Consider the following 20,844-nt stretch of genomic DNA (forward strand, 5'->3'; position numbering starts at 1 on the left):
GGTGAAATAACATTGCTTGAAACATGTTCTGTGTACTGATACGTAGCTTCCTCACTGTCAGTTGATGTCTAATTACCTGTTTCTTGAAACAAGTCTCACTGAAGTAGCTGAAAGATGTGTCCTCAGACACTTTTGCTTTACTGTTAGAAGCAAAAATATCATRTTGGTTCAGAACGTCTATCTAGACATGTCTAGATTTTCTGGACATGTCCCAAACCTGTTTCCAGTGGGGCAGTGTAATGTGAAATCATTACTTGCTGCTTGTAGTTCCAGTTTTGACTCAAGCTGTATTGACAACTTTGCCTACCTTAGGTGTACGTGAAGGCAGGGGAGGGTGAGATGAATTTAACAAAGACAAAAGAGGAAAGACCAGATTCAGATTGTATTGTGAAATACAAGTGCTCTTCTTGTCTAACATCACCACCTCTCATCTCATTGTTAAATCTTCGTTGGTGCAATAAACCCTTATACTCTTTACAGAGGTGAGAGGGAGTGAGTACTCTTTGTGTTTTCATTTAGCCTGTTAGTATAAGAGAACAGATCAGAAACAGAACTGGAAACTTTTTCTAGCTATTCTTGTAAATTTTATATATGATCAATATACTGAAATCACCAGTTAATGTTAGAAAAACTGTAGATGTAGCTCATTAGTGAACAAACTCATTGTTTTGCATCTGGAGAACAGCAATCAGCATGTGCAATTTCTAATTGTAATTCAGGGTGCAAAACTGTAGGGCTGTAGTATTAGCCCTCTTAACTGAGGGARATGGTTTTGAAACTCGTTGTTAGGAGCTAAAGGGCATGTGTACATTAGTATTTTAGTTTGAATCAGGAATGTACTTTTGAAGCCTATTTCTCCATTGTCCTCACTTGTGATGTGATTCACATCACAGAACAGTTCTGGAGTACATAAATTGAATTGTTTTTCATAACACTAAACCAGACATAACGCAAAAATGCCCTGATGTTCTGCGGCTGCTAATTGGTGTTCAGACCATGGGACGAGACTGGAAGTAGTCTAAAATCACCCTGTCCTCATGTATGTAGTATTGATGCTGGTCCACAGCATTAACTGTTTTACTTCATGCATTAATTCCTACTGTGCCACAGTACTCACTGACACAAAGCTTACTTCTCTCTGTTTTCAAATATGACTTTAGGGTTTTGAGAGTTTTTGGGGGGTTTTGTTTATTTGTTTTTTGCACCAAAATGTTGTTGAAAATCCTGTTGATTTTTGGTAAGGCTTGAGGTCCTTTAAAGATGCAGAGTGCTTTAGAAAATAAATCTTGGGCTCCAAAGGTGACATTTGCAGAAGTACTGTGTTTTATAGGAGTATCAGCTGATGTTTCAGAAACTTTAACTTCCCTGTGCTCTCTGCCTTACTCAGCTCAGACTCACTGCACAGGTTATTTTAATCTAAGTAATAAGCAGTCATACTGCCTTTTTGTTGGTAGAACTGCAGCAGCCATGTTTATAGCAGGTAAAGAATTTGTTAGCGCTGTCAACCTCAGAGAAGGGAGTACAACTTTGGAAGTTTTAGTCAGATTTTCTTAACCTATCTGATTCTGTCTCCTTAGTGCAAGCTTTTCTTTGTCTGAAGTGAAAGCTTCTCAGTGATACAAGCAACTACTTAGGAAAAAAAATCTCATTCTGGTGGGGAGAGAGAAAGATAATGTGGGGAGGTGGAGGGAAGGGGGAATTCACACAAGGTTTTATAAAGCAGAGCACAAATACTAAACARAATGAGTCATATTATTGCTATATTTATTCCTTAAACATATGCATGTATTACCTATGATAGAGAGCTAGTAAGTCTCAGGGGAAGAAAGGAGGAGGAAGAACCCAAATGACTGCAGTAAGCAAAAATCCAGTTTATTAACTTGTTCACCTTACTACTCTTGATACACTTCCAGATATTTTTTACAGATATATTTTTTATTTGTTCACTTTCTTAGCACTTAACTATTACAAAATTTTTGCCGAGCTAATCTAAGTGTGCTAAAAATGCAGTCATCTGTTTTTGAGCTAGATGTGCAAGAGTGCAGCAGAGTTCTTCAAAGATGACATTCTTAATTCAGTTGCCATGTTTTTAAGCATTTCATTTTAGCATTTTTCTACCATGTTCAGATAATGAACCATGACACAGTCTCTCTTGCAGTCACAGATTCTGTATAGAAATACAGATTTTTCCATTTTAAAATAGATGGGAGAACTTAAGGTTTATTCTCCATGAGCTGCCTCTTTACCTGTTCTATTTATGGCTTTGTACTTGGAATCTAGCATGAAGAGTATGTGTTAGAATATTACAACAGGTCCTCTGAAACACATTTTGATCTCCTTTTTTTAATTAAAATCAAATCATGCATCCACTGAACTTTCTCAGTCATCTGCTTAGCCTGCAATCTCTCTAATTCTTTCCCCAAATCACATCTCTCTCTCTCTCTCTCTCTTTTTTTTTTTTTTACCCCCAATTTATCTCTTTTAGTTGGAAGGCCCTTACTGTACAAATGGCACAGTTGATTTTGAGCATCAGTCTTCAGTATTGTCAACTCAAATTTCAATATGTTTATTTAAGTCAGATACAAATCTAGAGACAGATGGCAAGATTTCCCACTTACCTGCAGCTGAAGATGTGGCTCATGTTGTCCATAAGAGGTGGGACTCACTTCTTGTTTCCCTGTCATGAGGAGGCAAAGTTGACTGTAATTGTAGAATAATCACTGTCATTTCCACAATGTATTTTGTGCTGTTACTCTCTGACTACAAGTTGAACAGCCATCAGTCAGAAATCTTGTCAGACTGGAAGTTGTCCTAGCTTTTYCTTTCTTGAGGGGAATCAGGGGAAGACAATAAAATCTCTTTCTGTCTTCCTCATTGTGTGGCATCTCCAAAATTGTTCTGTAACTTACATAAGGAGTCTTGTAGTTTCCATAAGATCAAAATCTGACATATTTCTCTGGATGAATGTTTATAGCTATGATCAAATCCTTTCCAGTGTCTCTTCAAACATTTTTATGTGAATGTGAATCTTGATCATTTTAATTTTTTTCTGTAAGTTTTCCTCCTCTGTTACTTATTTTCTGTGTCTGGCAGTGGACTTGAAGATTCAGTTTAAGGCTACTGAGAGTAAAGTGTTACCAACTATTTTAAAAGCTGCATTTTGCGTGAGAGCTCAGGTCTTCAAATTTATTTTTTAAACTGCCTTTTTTTTTTTTNTTACTATTTAGGATGGACTTTATGGCATAACCAACTTTTGATCTTTATGTTTCAGGAAATCCTGAATGTTGCTATTCCTCCCAAATGAAACTGGTATTTTGAAAAGCTATTGAAAGGCTTAGCAATAAAAAGGACTGATCACTTTGGCAAAAATAAATTAATTTTAAAGTTTCACTCACTACTGTGTTGGAAAAATCAAAGAAACTGAATCTGTATATGGCTTTTTTAGAAGGATACATCTTGGTCATCTCAATAAATTATAAGAATGCTTATATTTTCTCAGATTTTGTTGCTTTAATATATGCTATTTAATCACTTTGTTTTCGGAGCTTTCATTGACTTGAGACAGGAAGTGAAATTCATAGGTGGATGTTTGCTGATGGATTATCTACTCATTGCTTCTATACTTCTGTACTAAGAATCTGTAGCTCTCAAATTTGGGATAGGTAGAACAAGAAACAACTGCTATGTAAAATCAGAAAACCTGGAAACAGAAGGAGTTAGCCCAAGTACTTCCCAAGAGTATTGTTAGCTTTCCAGAATATTTTAGAGTTGAGAAAAACATACTTCTCAAAGCTGTTCCTCTGTTTTCCTTGTTCTTGATGATGATATTGTATGACACCCCTGTGCTGGCATATTAAGATTTTAATGAGTTGTCTCATGAAGACTGTTCTATGGTTGTGGCTAGGAATTATTTCACATATTGATAAGTCTAGTTGGCAGTATTGTTAGTCAAGGAATTGGAGATAGCAAAGTAGCATTAGTGGCTAGTGCTATACCTAAAGCAGCCTGAAAGTTTGCTCTAGTCTTAACAGAGGTCTRTGTTGCAACAGGGTTTGCCATGGAGCTGTACATTTGGCCCTCTTCAACCTACTGCATCYTCCTATGTGAAGACAGTGGTGGAGACAGCCTGTATCGGAGTCAGAATACACTGCTGGTTGCTACCTTTAGCATATATACCAACTTGGCAGAGAGACTGTTATGTTCCTAGTGYATCCCCTTCTCCTCCCAGACCCCTTAAGGGGCATATATCAATAAAAAGATTTCAGCTTATCAGACAAGAGAATCAAGAGTTTTTAATAAGAAAAATAGAATTATTTGAAAAATTGCAATAAAATACTGGTTTTGTTCTGTTTGACATGTTTTTCAGCATGAATATAAATACCACCAGATTTCTACTGTTTTTATGAGCCCTRTTTGAAATGTTCTGCAGATGTGTAACAATTTATTTAATATGAAACGTGGAATTCAACTCTTAAATAACATGAAGTCTTGTCCTACAGCTACCCTGAAGGGTACTCAGGATGAATTAAACAAGAAAGCACTTCAGACTTTGGAAAGGTGAGTAGGAATCTTGCTGATACTTGCATTACTTATTTATTTCTTCAAGTGACTCCAGGGTAATATTTTCTAAATGTTTTATTTTTTACACAAGCTTTCATGCTTAAAATTTTTAAAACTGTTCCATAGATTCCAGCAGTAGTCTGTCAAAACCATTCAATGGTTTTGATGTCAAAATGCAGTAATTCTTTGATCCAAAGTAAGTTTCAGAAAGTACCTTATTTTGCTACTAAAGAAACAAAACTTAGCAGCAGTGAGATCTACAGTACCAGGAGAAGCAGTTCCCTTACAAAGTATCATCAGGAAAATGTGGAATATTGGTTTTGTTTCCATTCCTGCCTCAAGTAGACTTGAACTCGTATTTCCCTCATAGCGTAAGAAAACCTTCACTAGGGTGTAGGCTGCTCTGGGGTGAAACAAACTCAGCTTCTYCTTTTGAAGGTTTTGTATTTTGCCTCTAGTCCAGCAAATTACTTTTTTTTTTTTATGCCTTGAGCATTACTCTGTAACCTAGCATCAATGCAGTTTCTAGGAGGAGAGGAGACCTGGATCCTGATCACTGTCCTAAAGAATATTTATGTGAGCCCTTGTATGAGAAGGGAGCTAGCAGTAAAATGAGTTACCATTTTCTTGTTCCTTGCTGCTTTATGTTGTGGGGAATCTGATCCAATAGTTATGTCCTGAAAGTATTTGTGAATTAAACTCCTCTGGTGTTACTGTTACCTTGAGTAAAACTCCTTAGGTAATGCAAGGTTAAAGATCTTGTCTGTGAATTCTGGTGTGGTAGATAGGTGAGGTGGGAGCTTCCTGACCCTGTTGCAACTAAGTCCCACCACTTAAAAACTACTAGATGTTTGGGCAGTTAACAGTGTAATTGCAGCTTTTAGACTTCAGATAACAAGTAAGCAGAAGCTTTGATGGTCTAAGTCTTGGGCTGAGGCATCTAATTTTGTTTTTGGTATAGGCAAAAATACATTACAAGAAGTAAAGAAAATTTGAGATACCTGGTATCTCAAAGTTTTAAGAAGAMTCTCATATATTTAGTGGGTTCCTACAGATGCAGCAGGTTGAACATGTTACAGATGTGATTCTGTTTGCTCCATGGGGATCTGAAGGATTAAAAAAAAATGTATACAGTCACTTTTCAGAGCAGGAGTATACTTTAAGTAATGCAAGTTCCTACACTCCAATGTGATGTCTTCATTACTGTGTAATTTCAATGTAATTGCGATGCTGCATAGCTTTTAGACTGCTTTTATTTTTATCCTTTGACCTTTCCCACTGGCTGTGACTYGTTTTCTTGTTATCTTAACTCTAGCCAGGAAGCAGGCAAGCTTCTAGCCAAACACTAGGTACTCAAACTTCAGCCAACAGAGATACCGTGACAGTAAGCTGGTTACTAGTGTCTTCCTATATACCTGGGTTTGGTTTAGTCTGTCTATTTTTTTTTTTACTCTCTTTTTAAAGTACACTTAGACGCTCTCAAGCCATGGTTTGGCCTGTAGCCATCCTTTATTATAAGCTGGCTTTTCAGCTGGAAGCTTGGATCAAATATTTTTCTAATACCTTTTGAGGAAGCTGAACAGTAAAGCAACAGACCTTTGTCTCTTTGAAAGCACTGTTAATCTCTGCTCCCATACACCCTTGTGAATTTTCCCTTGTTATTTCTTGTTGGAGAAGCTACTGAAGGTTTCACAGGATCTGCTTCAGACAGAGGCAGCTCACCCCACTCCAACAGTTTAGGGCAAAGCTGGGTTCCATCTTATGTTTTTTTAAAACTAGAAATTACATCAGTGACTTGCCTATACTAATTGCACRTTGGTGTCTTCATTGATGGTTCAGAATTCCTTGAGTGATATCTTGACTTGTTGACATAGGACACAGTCCATATTAAACTAAATAATTCCAGAGCCGTTAATTATATGCATCAACAGCTTCCTGCTCAGATGACGAGATTACAGTTGAGAAATGGCTGCCATTAAAATGTTTTGTGGTTTGTTTTCTGAAGCAACTCTGTTTTTTTWAAAAAAAAAATTAGTGAAAGAATACTTTTGGCAGGATTTTTAAACACCAGCCTTGTCCACCATCTCTTATTTCTCCCTCATAAAGTCTTTTAACTTTATGGTTTGGGCAGGACAATGCAGKTGCAGTCTTCTCTGTTGTCTTGGAGTGCAGTCCAGAACAAGGTCAGGAATATCTCTTTGGTATGAGGRACCTTCCTCTTCCCCTTCTCTGCCTTGTGAGAAGGCTTTGTTGTGAGATGGAGCCAGGGGTGAGCTGCCTGTGTCAGCAAGTCACTCCATGGATCAGCAAGGGAATAGTCCTCTGCTTTGTGAGCTAGACTGCCTGTGTTGCACCACCAAGTGCCCTACAAAGCTCCTAGCTTAAGTCCTCAGAGCATTGTTTTTGTGTTAGCCTGGCTCAGGACTTCTCTGAAGGCTAGTTAGCTCAGGCTGCAATTTCATGTTTAGCTTAGGCTGAGGTAAGTAGGGGTTGCTGAGAGAAACAGCTCTGCCTTTACTATCCTTTCCTGCTCTGTGCCTTGTACTAGCCTTCGTGAAGGATTTCTGTATTTGCTTTTGGAGATACTGCAGTCTCCACTACCCAAGGGATCTCTGCATTGTTCACCACTGCCTGCTGTGGACTAGAAGGCCCAAGGACAGGTCTAAGGTAGCCTATTAGGAGAAGCCTAGCCTTGAGAAGCAAGGGCCTGGCCCTTGTTCTGGTCCAGGCTCAGAACATGGCATCGTGTCCTCATTCTTCCCTTCGCATCTGCCTCTTCCAAATTAGGAGTCTGCTTTCAATGGTTAGACTAGATGCTGTGGGGTAGGGGAAGTTTTGTATATTTGGGCATGATTTGGCATCATGCACACTTGATCTTAATCCTCTAGATAGTTGTCATCAGAATAACAGAAATGATTACTTTTGTCAGTCATAACTCAGCCTTCTCCAATTGTTTGAAAAGTGTAATATAGAAATAGGTTGGACAACTATTTTCCTTGTCCTAAATTACTTAAAACAATGCCTTAAATGGTTTATATCATGAATTAAGATTTACTTTGTCTCTACCAGAAAAACAAATCCCAAAATATTAAATGTAATTTAATTAATGAGTATCGAAGTTGTATAAAATCATGACAGATGTGTTTCTTACACCTGTTTCAGCTTCTGCGAACCTGACTTAGCCAACAGCGTTGATGTTTTTCATTGTGCTATCCTACTACTGGACTAGAATTCTGTATAAAAGAATTCTGGATTTAGTTCTGTGCTTGTGCGTGACTCATGGCAAAGGGGTTCTGGAAAACACAGTCTAACAGTCACTTTTCTTTTTATTTTGTGTGGTTTTCCGTAAAGAGCACATGACTTGGCCCCGGAAGATCATCAAGTCATCCTCTATGTGTCACTGCAGCTGGCTCTTGTCAGACAGGTATGTGCAAAATTTGGCAGCCACTGAGTCATTAGAGGATAGGAGAATGACAGTYGAATTGAGCAAGGCCCAGCTATGCTAAAAAGGGTCCCTTCCTTTCTGCATGTGATTGATAACAATCAGAATATGTTCATAGAAGATTTTTATTTGAAGTAATAATTTACAGCATATGTGGCCCTCATGGAGAAAGGCATTCCCCAGAATATACATGCAGCTGACTCCTAAGCCAGGTTGTTCCCACTTTGAACAATTTTGCCAGGGTAGTTTGAGTGAGAGCTGTTTGTTCTTGTTCACCGGGTATCATGCTGTGTCCTATTGTGGGCCTCTCTAAAGGCTCTCTTGTTACTTCCCAGTTCTGTATCACACCAGATCTCACGTTATCCGCATTTGGGATTGGTGTATTCCATACTTAGGCACGTTCACYGTTAGGCTTTGACAAGTGCTGGAACTGTCCAGGGAGTGGGATTAGTTGGCATTTGAATGCTGCTGCAGGTGGTAAGTCATAAAAATTAAACTGATTTGTAAATACAAAARGAAGAATTTCGGGCTGTGTTTTATTTCTCTGTCCCTTCCTTTTAAAAGCTAGAGGCTTTGTTAGAGCAGTCCCTATTTATTAACTACTTCTCTAGCTAGATTTGAAACCTCATCATCTTACTTTCCTTCTTTGGCAGGCTTTCTGCTTACTGCAGTTTTCTCTCCTTAATCTACACCATGGAGTCAAACAGTTAGATCCCTCTTACAGTCAGATCCTCCTTACTTTCCTGAGCTAATTAGGGGAGCTGTTTGTTCGTTAGGCTAAACTAATTGTTCCAAGAGAGCACACTCCTGATAAAGTTGCTTTTGTAACTCTTTCATAATTAGAGCAGTGTGTTGTGAGGAAGTCTGCAATAAGAAAAGATAATTAAAATGACATATTTAACTTTGTCATCAGCCTACTGGCTGGTTTATGATGCGGAGTGCTCAGGGTCTTTCATTAAAAATACCCAGCTGCCCTTCTTTTTTTCATAACTGTTACCTCTTTTGCTCATTGCCATGAGTAAAAGCATTACAGCTTTTTGACTGGTACTCTGAAAGTAAAACAAAGATTTTTGTGATCATCGCTTCTTTCACCTTTTCACTGTCATTGGTCCATTGCATTTTAATTCATTACTCTTTCTTTTTCTCCAGTTGTTGCCTGTCCTAACAGTGTTGTTTCATAAGTCTCATTTCATCATTTCCCTCTCCTCCTGTTCTTCCCATTCAGTCACTTGTCCTCATGTTCACTTTGGCCTTTGTTTCCTATCTCACCTGTGTATTTTCATCCTTGACGTTCTGCCACTCGTCTCTGCTTCCCTAGATGTGTGAACTCCATGTGCTGTGTAGAATCAGTGCGACCCTTGTTATGCTGCTCCTCCTCTTCCCCATCTAGTGAGATATAAATCTTTAAGGCRTGCTTGGAGAGAGAGGAGATACCTGAGACAGCTTTATTTTTAGACTGCTGTAAAATAGCCTACTTCTCTTTTGCCAGTTTAGTTAATGATAAACATTTGGTAATGCATTTTTAATATCCTTAATTATTTGAAGTATCAAACATATTCTCTTTCTGATTAACTGAAAGATAAATGATGCTGCTTTTCTTTCTTTTTTTTTTTTTTTTTGATAGATTGCATTAACTATTGAATGTCACAGGGCTTTCATCAGGCTGTGCAGCAGAACTAACAAATCAGGCCATTTCTACACAATTGGCTCTATTATAATACCTGAATGTTGTTCTCAACAATAGGCCTTTTTGTTTCCATAGTCAAGGTCAACAGATGAGGTACCTTACCCARCACTGAAAAATGTAGGTATCCGCTTGCAAAGATAAGAGAGCGTTTTCACAGAACAAAGCAAGAGAGGCAGCTGACCAGTAGTGTGCCAAGCAGATTTTGAGCAATTCTTCGTTCTTGGAAGACTCTAAAATATTTCCAATAGCGCTTGTCTCTGTCAACACTGGGCAAGGGAGAAGGGGAAACGGAAAAGCATGAGCTTTCCTCTGACCCATGACAAGAACATGAAGAGAAGAAGAATGGATGGTTATAAAAGGTTTTCCCATGGTAATGGCTGAATACTGTCAACAACCAAAATGAGAGATGATGTTGTTATACTAGTAYAAATACTGCTTGTATTTGTGTGTGTGGCTCTATGTCTGGAAGACTGCTGAACTCACTGGAAGGACTCCAGTGACTCCCAGAGGGCCTGGATCAGTCCCATGACATGTTAGGGCAGATTTTTCACTAAAATACAGAGGAGTGTAAAGCACTCTCTTCTGTTAGGAGGGTCTCATTCTACTTTTTTTCCCAAAGTTGAAGTGCCATCAGGCCAAGGTCAGTATCTGCTGTGGTGGTGATCTACACTTGGCAGCCAGCCAAGCTGATTGACAAATGAGACTTCCAACTCCTGGCTGCTGGTTCTGCTGCTTCTCCTGTTTCTGTGGTAACAGCATTTAGATCAGCAAAAGCAAGGTAGAATGAACATTTTAAAGCTCACTGCTTTTAATGTCTTTCCTTGTTTTTTAGCAGGCCAGTTTCTATGGAGATGACTCTAGAGAGTCAGAGCTCTTGTTAATTTCTAGTGCTGGTTCCCCCCTTTTTTTTCTTTCTTTTTTTTGACCTTGAATTYCATGTAAACTGGAACATATGAGTTTTTTACCATTTTAAAGCTTGTGTCAATGTTGTTTTATTTCATTTGACCTTTCTTTGCATGAAAATAGGAGGGGAAAGGCAGCCAGAGGCCAGCAGCTGAGAATTAGAGATCTCACTTATCAATTTCATCTGTGGGCTGCCAACAGACCTGAAGTTTCAAGTGGCAATATCCAAAAAACATTACTGTCTTCCAGAGTGTCTGGATGTAAAAATACGATAAACATTGGTTAAGAAAATTAGAGAAAATATTTCGGCTTTTCTTCCTACTGTTTTTATTCTGATTGCAAGGAGAAGAGACTATTGTCTTTTCTTTGCCCCAGGAGAGGAACTCAGTTTTAGTGTCTATCAAGATGTAATTCTTTCAGTGACTGCTGAATGTGGATAGCTCTGTTTTATGTTTCTTCCAGACCAAATGGTCCCTCTTCTGCTGAACATCAACATGCTGCTTTTCTGTCTAAGTCCTGGTCTAGATTTTTCTGGTGATCGAAAGCAGCTTGTACTAAGAATTAAATAAGAACTCAAGTCACAAAAATGTCAGAGCTTGCTTTCCTGAAGTTTTGATAGGGTGTTGCAAGTCTATTTCTAATGGAAGTTTTTGCCAGTACATAAAACTTTCTGTAATGCCCATGCTATAATGAGAAGCAGAGAGGATTTAATAATTTAATAGTTTTTTACCTACAACTAATCGCTGATAAGCAGTTTGCTGGACTGAGCCACGCAGAATAAAAGGCTTGAAAACTCAGCTAGATTCACTGCCTATGAAATATTATTTCATTTATTATTCTAAATTTGCAAATGTATTCTACTGTTGTGATTTTTTAATGCTCATACAGTTTTCCTTTTTACATCTGCAAAGGTAGCATCACAGCATTGTTTGTAAGGAAACATATAGCATTGTCAAAATAATTTCTATTATAAGAGGCATCATCCCAAACAATCCAGTATGCTATTATTTTGGTAGTGCTGCAAGATGCTATTTCAGGCTTATTGTAATATCTTTGCTTCTTAATCAGTGTGATTTGGATAGTATACCTGTATGGCATGTAGAACATTTGTGCTACATTCATTAACAGAAAAATGAACCAGAGTAGGGTAGCATCTTCATATTGTAGGCCCTACTAGGATTTGTGGTCCAGCTGAAATAAGATTACTTTAAAGCAAAGCACTTGTAGGGAATTTATGCTAGCAGCCTACCTCTGATACAACCCTGAAGTTTGAAAGTACCATCTGGGCTGCCAACATCCATCTTTCTAATGTTATATAGCTACTTAAATAAATAAACTGTGGCAATAGATAAGTTGATCTCTGCTTTTCAAAAGAATTTGCATTAACTACTGCCAAATATTTTGCTTTTATTGTTCTAGAGATATAGTTTGTGTTTTGTTTCATCTCGTCTGTTGCAGGTTGATTTGTATAATGCTTCTAGTAAAGAGATGGAGCCTCTTGATGTTATTAAAGGATATTTTTTCTCATGTGTGTTTTGTCCTCTGTTTCTAATTATGCAGCAGGAGAAGAATTCTGTGTAGGCTACTAATGATGTTACAGCACTGAGAAATCTTCTTGGGTTAAGCAGTCAGGTGTCAGGGAAGAATGATCAACTTCCCAAAACAGCCATTGCTTGTWAGTCTGATAATCTGATGGTACTAGAGGGAAAGAGTTGTCTCCCAGCACTGAAATGAGATGCAACTAATGAAAGCCCTATGCTACAGTACAGGGAGAAATTAGTTTGGACTACATCCATTTCAACAGTATTTAACTATCTGCTGAGCAGGCAGAGGTTTGCAGGAGTGACCACAATTGACTTTTGTGCTACTTCACTTCATACACATTACACCTCTATGAGAGCCAGCTGCCAGCTGGCCTGTTAAGAATATGAACTTGCAGTCCTGTGATTATCAAGCAGGCATTTGCCTGTATAAAGCAAAGTCACAATAATGTAGTTTGCACATTCGTGTGCAAATCAGGTCAAGTATCTTTATAGTTTTGAGGTCCTGCAGTAAAGGCACCAGTTGCAAATATTACTCTTCCATCTGATTTATACTAGCAAATTAGGATTATCTTTCCAAGTCTTTGAATCATAGAATTGTTGAGGYTGGAAAGTACCTCTGGGAAGTCAGTTGATCTAACTCCTGCCCAAAGCACGGTCAACTAGAGCAAGTTGCTTAGGGCTCTGTCCAGTTGTTTGCTTTACAGATTTTCTTTTTCTTCTAATAAGCTCATTTTTTTCACAAACTTTGAATTTCTTAGTGGCAACTTGTGCAAGTCTGAGATAGTGGAAGTAAATAGAAAAAGTGAGAAGTGTTTATATTGTTAATCTGGAGTGTAATAAAAGTCTTGACAGCAGCTTTGTTTTAGCAAGTCTAGTTGATACACCTCTGGTGTACCTACAGAAAACTGTATGGACTGGCATATCTGGGCTCTCAAGAATCTCATATYGGTTGTCCTGATTCAGAGTTGTCTTATCAATGTTTGTGTTTTTAACATAGTAATCAAAGTACAGAAAGTATTCTAGGAAGCTGCTGAGGGAGCACTGTTGATTTAAGCCAATGTGCTTACTTTACCCTTGCAGTAGACTATAATAATACATGCAGTTGATTCAAGTAGCTCAGCTGACAAGCAGTAATTCATTAAAGCTGAGAACTCAGTCACATATCCTATCCTGAACTTCAGCCAGGATATCCAGCAGTTTTGAAGCTGTGGGCTAGATGTCAGCCTGGGGTTAGTCTATGGGTCAGTCGCTTCTAGCTCYAGACTTAGATGGAGTCAGCAGGAACAGTGTAACTAAGTACCTTGGCATGAGTGTGCACAATAAGAATTAAAAATCATTTGGATGTTAGGATGAAATTGTCCCATGAACAGAATATGATCCACACTTAAAGAAGTATACCTGGGATCAGCAAACTCCATTGTAGCTGTAAGCAGTGTAATTGTTTCTCTGCTTTGCAGCGTGCAATCCATTTTCCAAAGCGATCTGTGGAAGCCCTAGGATTTCCACACTGGTAGTATGCCAAGACAGGAGAACATCTGCAGAGGAGAGTTTTGCTAGGTGGGAAGTTCTCATGGCAGGAAAGAAGGAACTGCATTTTGCACCCATTAAAGGAGGAGAGGAGGAAGATATGAAAAAAAGAAAATTACACATTTTTTCTGTTTTGTTTGCTTCAGGCTTCCAGGATCGAATATAGAGCAGGAAGATTTTAAATAAGACTAATTTCAGACACTGGAGGATCTTAAAAAGAAAGTTTTCTGTATAAAACCAGTATCCAAAGGGGAAAAAAWCTATTAAGAACTTCTATTTTGAATAGATAGGCTAAAATAAGGTATCAAATCAGACAGCATGTGATATATTTGCATTCATTATAGATGTTAAGTTTTCTGCCAAGTGGGACTTGATTCTATTGATATGCTGCTACTGTGAGTGTCAGGACTGTTCTTTAGCTACCTGCCTACTAGCAAAGATGTTTCTTTTTCTGACAGCATTCTGAATCCTGACTCTTTTACACTTTAACATTCATACTTAGTTTTTATTTTATTGATCCAAATCATGAAAGGTCCTGTACAGCCATCACAAGACACAAAATGCAGCAGAAATGTGTATTGCTGTCACTCAGTGACATTTTCTGTCCTAGAAAATGGAGTTGAGAACTAGGCTTGTATAGTGGATCTGTTTACAGAATAGAAGCACCATGTCAAAGTAAGAGGGCGAAGAAGGGATCAGATCTGCTGCTACTCCTGTTTGTAAATTGATTTATTCATTTTTTTTTTTTTGGAATATGTGTGCTTTTTCAAGCAATGCAGACTTGTAATTTTGGCAAACTGTTCAAATACTAACAGTATTCTTTCCTGTAAGGTGCCTAAGTAAGATTTATTGAGAATTTCTATTGACTATATTTGTTCTTACCTTTGGGAATGGGATCTGATGTAGGATTGAAAGAAGAATGATTCTCTTTTTTCATTTCTGTGCCTTCTTTCAGATTTCTGATGCCATTGATCATCTTCAGGAAGCACTGAAACTGTGCAAAGATGACATGAATTCACTTCATCTGCTGGCCCTCCTCTTTTCAGCTCAGAAACACTATCAGCATGCACTGGATGTCATCAATATGGCTGTTGTTGAATACCCAGAAAGCTTTAGGTAAGAATTATTACACATTTTCTTATATGACTCAATACATCCAGGAACGATCTGTTCTCTAGTTCTGTTGTCCTCAGTTGTACACAGGGAACCTGATAAGCCAAGCGTGTTACCAGTGTGTTACTCCACTCTTAAATGGAATGTAAAATGAAAATTTGTGAGGGTCAAGCTGTTGTTTTGTCTTGTGTCTTCACGGTCTTTCTGTGTTTAAAATTAATTGTTTTGCTTGTTTACTTTTTCAGTATTTGTCTTTCTGTATTGTGCTGATTTTTTTCTTATACATACATACATAGAAACATATATATATATATATGTATATATATCTCATTATACTCTTTAGTATGTCACTTTACACAAGTGGAAAAATGAGGATAGGACAGCTATGATGATGTCTGTCTGTATCACAAATCATTTTATAATTTGACAAACTTCCTGGTTAAAGAGAAACTGATTTTTCATGTTTCGACCATTCTTTTGATGCTCATGTATTACACAATTTGCTGTGATAGCACAGCTAGGGAAAAAGATCAGTCAAAAATGATGTGCTGTAATGTATAACTGAAAAAATAGTTTGGTTGTTTTAAGACCAAGTTTGAACCAGCATAGATTTCTTGGAACCAGAGGTTTGCACTACTCTGTATGTGATTCCGTCCTTCATCCGTCTGAGGGAGATAAATTCAATTCCTTGCAATTTACTGTCATGACCTTTCAAAATAGTGTCTCTTGTCTATTCTGTAGAAACATTAAAGCTACTGTAATATTTTCTGGTGATTGCATACTAGCTGAGTTTCTCAGACAAACTGCGAAAGATGCTGTTGCATGCCCAGCTTACCTTCAGAGTTGCCTGTATTTAACTGAAGATTTTAAATGGTGTAACTTTGTCTTCAGATAGCTTGTTTGGTGAGTGTATCAGTGACAAGAGGGAGTGATGGCCTGAAGTGTAATCCAGAAGCGGAGTGAGAAGCTGTCTAGGCCCAAGCAAAAGGAAGGGTCATCAGTGAGACTGACACCATCTAAATATGAGCATGAATACTTCATGATCTTCTAGGTCTGTGATGTTATATCAGCATAAAATATTTTTTGTTGTCATCTGCCTATTGCCATTCCAAACTGCATTCCTGCCTGGGCCTCTGGCATTGCTTAGGTTGTGTATGTGAATAGCTAAGGTTGTCAATACGTATCTTGGAGAATGCGGTGAAAATTAATAATCAAAAAACTCTTGAAATGATGTTCTTCCATTAAGACCTGTTTAGTATGTGAACATGGATATCACTGAGACAAAGAATACTCTAGTGGCTGCTTTGCTGTATTTTGTAGTTTGAAGATAAAAACATAGTAAAAGACCTCATGCCATACAGTCAAAGATYAAATGATTCTCGGGACTGCAAACACTCAAAGATAGGTAAGACTTAGGYAGAAGAAGAAAATGGTTGTTTATATGGGGAACAGAGTGTTTGCCATGTCAGGTCAACCAACTGGTACATCAAGTTCAGGATTTTTCCTCTAGTGCTGCATAATAATTTATGCGTCGACGTAGGACAAAATGAAAAAGAAAAGAGAATGTACAAAGGCAAYTGGGAGGGCTGCTGGGTGGGTTCCTTTGGGGTGTCTGGTGATCTGATTTCTCTGAAGCAGTAAATAATATTTTCTCCTGCCTTCTCCCAGTCTTTGTGTATGGCAAGACCTGGCAAGGAATAGCAAAGTATGTTGTTTCTGGGAGAAGCAGATTAATACGGGTTTTGAAAGCCACAGGTTCATGCTTGCTCCTAGACACATCACAGACATGCTATAATATGTGCTCTTGGAAGAACCCCTCTTTGCTTCCTGCGTGAGCTGTGATATGTGACACAGCTGGCAACAGGACTCATCTACAGTTACGCAGTGACACAGGAGACTGGCTTCTTGCCTCTGCTTCTCTGGCTGCATGGGGTATCAGCATGGGACTTTCTCTAAATTAAACTGGTGAGTGAGAGAAAGGAGAAGGGATATCAGAGTTAAAAGACAGAAAAGAAGAAGAGTTTCTAAAAAAAATGAAGAATAGGAATCTGGGGTTGGGAGGGCAGGGAGAGCAAGAATAAAAGAACAAATCTGCAGTTTGGACCAAATTTGAAATAGTTCTCGACCTTCTAGGGGTCTGAAGTACAGTTTATGCTAGGAGAACGTCACTGCTTTGTAAAACTTCTCTGAAGGGAGAGATGTGATGCTATTGTGCATTTCTAGTTATAATTGCCTTAAAGAAAAAATGTAGTAAATTTTACTACTGCATGAAATGACTACAGAATATTTCATATAATAGTATAGGCAAGTAGGAAACGTCAACAGCAAGATTTTAAAGCTCTGTTTAAAAGTAGTTGAGCATTTTTCCAAATTCTTATTGATATGAACCAGGCAACTGTGTAATTTGGTGCCTGGGGGCTCCGTTCCTAATGACAACTCTGTTTGGAAGTACAGTTTGATGGCATGTATCAAGAAAAGAAGATGAAGGATGCATTAAGGAACCTTAGGGCTCCGTAGAGAGCAAAAAATGTATTACATGGATGTGTATCAAACAAAAAAACAAAGAAAAGAATAATACRTAAAAAAAGGTCTTAGTTGGTCCAGAATACTGACATTTCCTACTGCTTCCCTGGTCTCTAGCTGCATGCAGTTAAACTGAGTGTGTTCCTGCTTTTTTGTTCTCATATTAAACTCTTTCATATATATTTTCATATATATTTTAAAGAAAGAATTGTTCAGGATGTCACAGAGTTGATTAGAGTGGATCAAGCTGCTTTGAAAATAGGCTACATTGTTCAGCTACTGTGCAATGTCCTTTGGTATGAGCCCCATAACACTGAACCAAATGTGCCCAGCGGTGCTTCTTGTGAGAATCTTTACATTGTGCATTTACTTGACAGTTCTGCACTCTGTGTGGTGCAGTAGAAATACAAAAGTGGACACTGAAGAAATCGAGAGATAACCTGGAATGTTTTGGATCTAGGTTTTGGAGAAGAATACTCAAGAACAGCTGAATATCCCAAAGCATATTTCCTTCAGAAAAGTGAACTTAGGAAAAGCGCTTCTGCTTGAAAACCTACATATAATAACAAATGACATTGCAGTCAGCAAATGAGTTAATTTGAGCACTTGCATATACTGTCAAGCAAAGACAGAAGTGGACTGGATAGAGGAAGGATGAGAGCTAGCTGTGTTGGAAACAYTGCAAGATGGAGTGAACCAGGAGAAATACATCGCCTTGCTATGACTATGAAAGATAGAAGTAGTGACAACCTTCACATGGGAAATATCACCTGAAAAAGCACTGACTCCTATAGAAGCAGTGTCCAAGATAAAATTTAGTGTTTTTATGTCCTGTCAATATTGGTAAGCTTTTAYAGTAAGTTAATGGATGCAGAACCTCCAATTGCTTTTGGTTTATTCTTCATGGCATTATCAYAGGCATATCTCATTAGGAGCATATAAGCATGTTTGGGCTTGGAAGGCTATTATATTTAAGACCTAATAAGCAGACCTGTTTTGAATTAATTGGAAGGGAATACTCCTGATAGTTTAAGGTATCTCCTCTCTAGGTCAAAGATGCTYATCATAACCCTTCCTTAAAGTGAAGTCCTTTGCTTTTTCCAACTCCTAGGCCAGGTTTTGGACAGTATTTTATGTAGGATCCACTGCGATTGCCTCCCCATGTTTGCCTTAGGGATAGAGTTAGCTGAAAGCAATAATATTAGTGAGCGTCCCCTCTACCCTCCAAACAATATTCTTAAAATAGTGTATTGTTTATATAGAATGAAAGAATTTCCATTTGTAAAGTCTGTATTCACATCTCACTTTCAAGATGTTCCATGYAGAAGTCCCGTAGGTCTGACATACTGTAGAACCTGTCACAGAGACTGACTGACACAATCCACCCTTCGGATGCTGATACTTTGTTTTGCTAGTATAAAATTTGATTTTATCCTTCTAATTTCACAATCTTTTTAAAGACTGTTGGGCTCTCTGATCACCTTTTAGCTCTTAAATGGGTTATTCCCATCACCAGAAAAAAATAATAAGATTTGTACATTGTTTGAGGTGGGAGGTAAGATACCAAGTTTACAGMTACTCTGTTGCTTTATAATTGCTCCCAGGCTGCTTATCAGAATTGTTTCCATTGTTTCTCAGCTTGTTTTTTCCCTCCTGTATGCCCCATCAGTTAGAACAACACCTTCATAGGACCTAACAACTTAAAACAGCAAAACAGTCTCAAATCGCTGCCCAAAGTGACAGTGAAAGTTTCGTTAAATGATCACGTCTTTGTATCTGTAGCAGTTCTGCATCTGGCACAAGAGTTGTAACTCTTTTAAATAAATGCATAGCTGCTAATGTTCCTTCTTCTCCTTAAACTGTAAGTCACTGATTTGTTGCTTTCCATTTCTCAAAACTAATTTTAAAAAGAAATAGCAGAAAACATTCAGGAAGCACTGCTATTCCACACGCAAAGACTCWAAAAGAGGTGGATGGATTGGTGTTTCACAGCAAAGTGGCTGTCAAATACAAATTCTTTTCTTTTACTGAGATATTTGCTCTTCYAAAAATAATTACTGTAAATGCAGTGCAAAAAGCTCAGAAGACCAAGAAATATTAAATGTATATCTTGGAGACCATCAATAAAAAAAGAATAAATTTTGCATTGTATAGTATAGCATGTATTTTGTATGCACTGTATAGTAGTTCTGTTGCTGTTGTTTTAGCAGGAAGCTTTTTTTGCCCTCAACCAACCCTCAAAATACAAAGTCCTCTTCTAGATTAGGAAGAGTTTACTGACAGCAAATGTCTGGCTTCATCACTACCRCATTAATTTTATTAAGGACAGGTGAAGTAATCTTCTGGCAAGATTTATGTGTCATAGTCTGCTGCAGACTGTTATTGTGGAGAGAACTGTTCTATAGTGTATAAGCAATGTCAATTATCATGTGCTTCTAATCATTACAGAAAAAAAAAGTAAAATAAAGATCTCAAAATGCATTATTAAACTGGCATCTCCAGTTGATTTCTTTCCCCATTACTTGTCAGGCTCTTTCATAGAGGTTGAAAATAGACAATTCATACCTCCTTCGAGCGACAGCTTTATGGGCTGTTGACGTATTGTTGACAGCTGTAAATCAGAACTATCTTTTTGCCTTTAAACCTACATGGGGAGAAGGAGGTATTTGTCCCAAAGCTACTGGTTTGCAAACCTTTGTGCTATTCCCAGTCTATACTAGAATGTTTGTGTCAAGATAGTTGTAACTCTTTCTTTAAGCTAATCTCCTGATTCTTAGTAATGATTACACAACATACTTAAAACTGAAATAATTCTAGTTTTGAATTTTTTTTCCCATTTGGGGCATTTTTTTGGCCTGAATTATTTACTATTCCTGGACGAGGAAGAAACAGAATTAAATTTTGTGTTGCAGTATCCAAGACCAGATTCCCATTTCGGCAAGTGCCGAATGTATGTATGTGCCTTTTCCTAAGGTTCACAGTCTGATCCAAGACAAAACTTTAGCAGATGAGCATGATACCCTTCTGTGCACCATCCTACTACAGCAGGAATAAATACGCCTCTAGCTTCTTCCTATCTGTATATGCCAGGAAGAGATGGGTGTTAGTGTACATCTTGATTCATCTTAAAATTCCATGGGTGGATTCAGTGGTAATTGAAGAGAATCCCATTCCCACATAGCACAGGTTTCAAAATACATCTGAAAGAAATTAAATAATGGTTACAGTAGAAACCTACTGCATTCTTATTTTTTGATGTAGTGTGAAAGGAAGAAAAAGTCATGCTGTTTTCCAACCTTAAGTGCAATAATTTGAGTCTTTAAATTAAAACAATTTTTTTTTCATAGTAACTTCTTTCCTGCTTCTGACTGAATAAATGCGTAGTGTCTCAGTTCATTTAAGACCTCTGTAGTGAGCAACTCTGCTTCTAGATGCATTTTTTGGCATTAGAGAGGTAATACAAGGTCTGCAAATTCATAGACTTTACTGTAAAAACAGAAATAAATACCAAAATGCAGAAAAAAMCATGGTTAATTTGAGACCAT

General features: G+C 37.9%; 1 protein-coding gene across 2 annotated transcripts in view; it reads left to right on the plus strand.

Annotated features, from left to right (window-relative positions):
• TTC7A (tetratricopeptide repeat domain 7A) overlaps window positions 1-20,844 on the plus strand; it is a 180,812-nt gene that overhangs the window by 72,978 nt on the left and 86,990 nt on the right. For both annotated transcript variants that reach the window (XM_085315879.1, XM_085315878.1), the window contains exons 13-15: window positions 4,500-4,557; window positions 7,912-7,984; window positions 14,619-14,779. In XM_085315879.1, the coding sequence (XP_085172005.1) occupies window positions 4,500-4,557; window positions 7,912-7,984; window positions 14,619-14,779 (292 nt within the window). The remainder of the gene's footprint in view (window positions 1-4,499; window positions 4,558-7,911; window positions 7,985-14,618; window positions 14,780-20,844) is intronic.

The sequence above is a fragment of the Rhea americana genome, unplaced genomic scaffold, assembly GCF_003343005.1.
Source record: "Rhea americana isolate MKP2758 unplaced genomic scaffold, rheAme1 scaffold_44, whole genome shotgun sequence".
Taxonomy (NCBI): Eukaryota; Metazoa; Chordata; class Aves; order Rheiformes; family Rheidae; genus Rhea; species Rhea americana.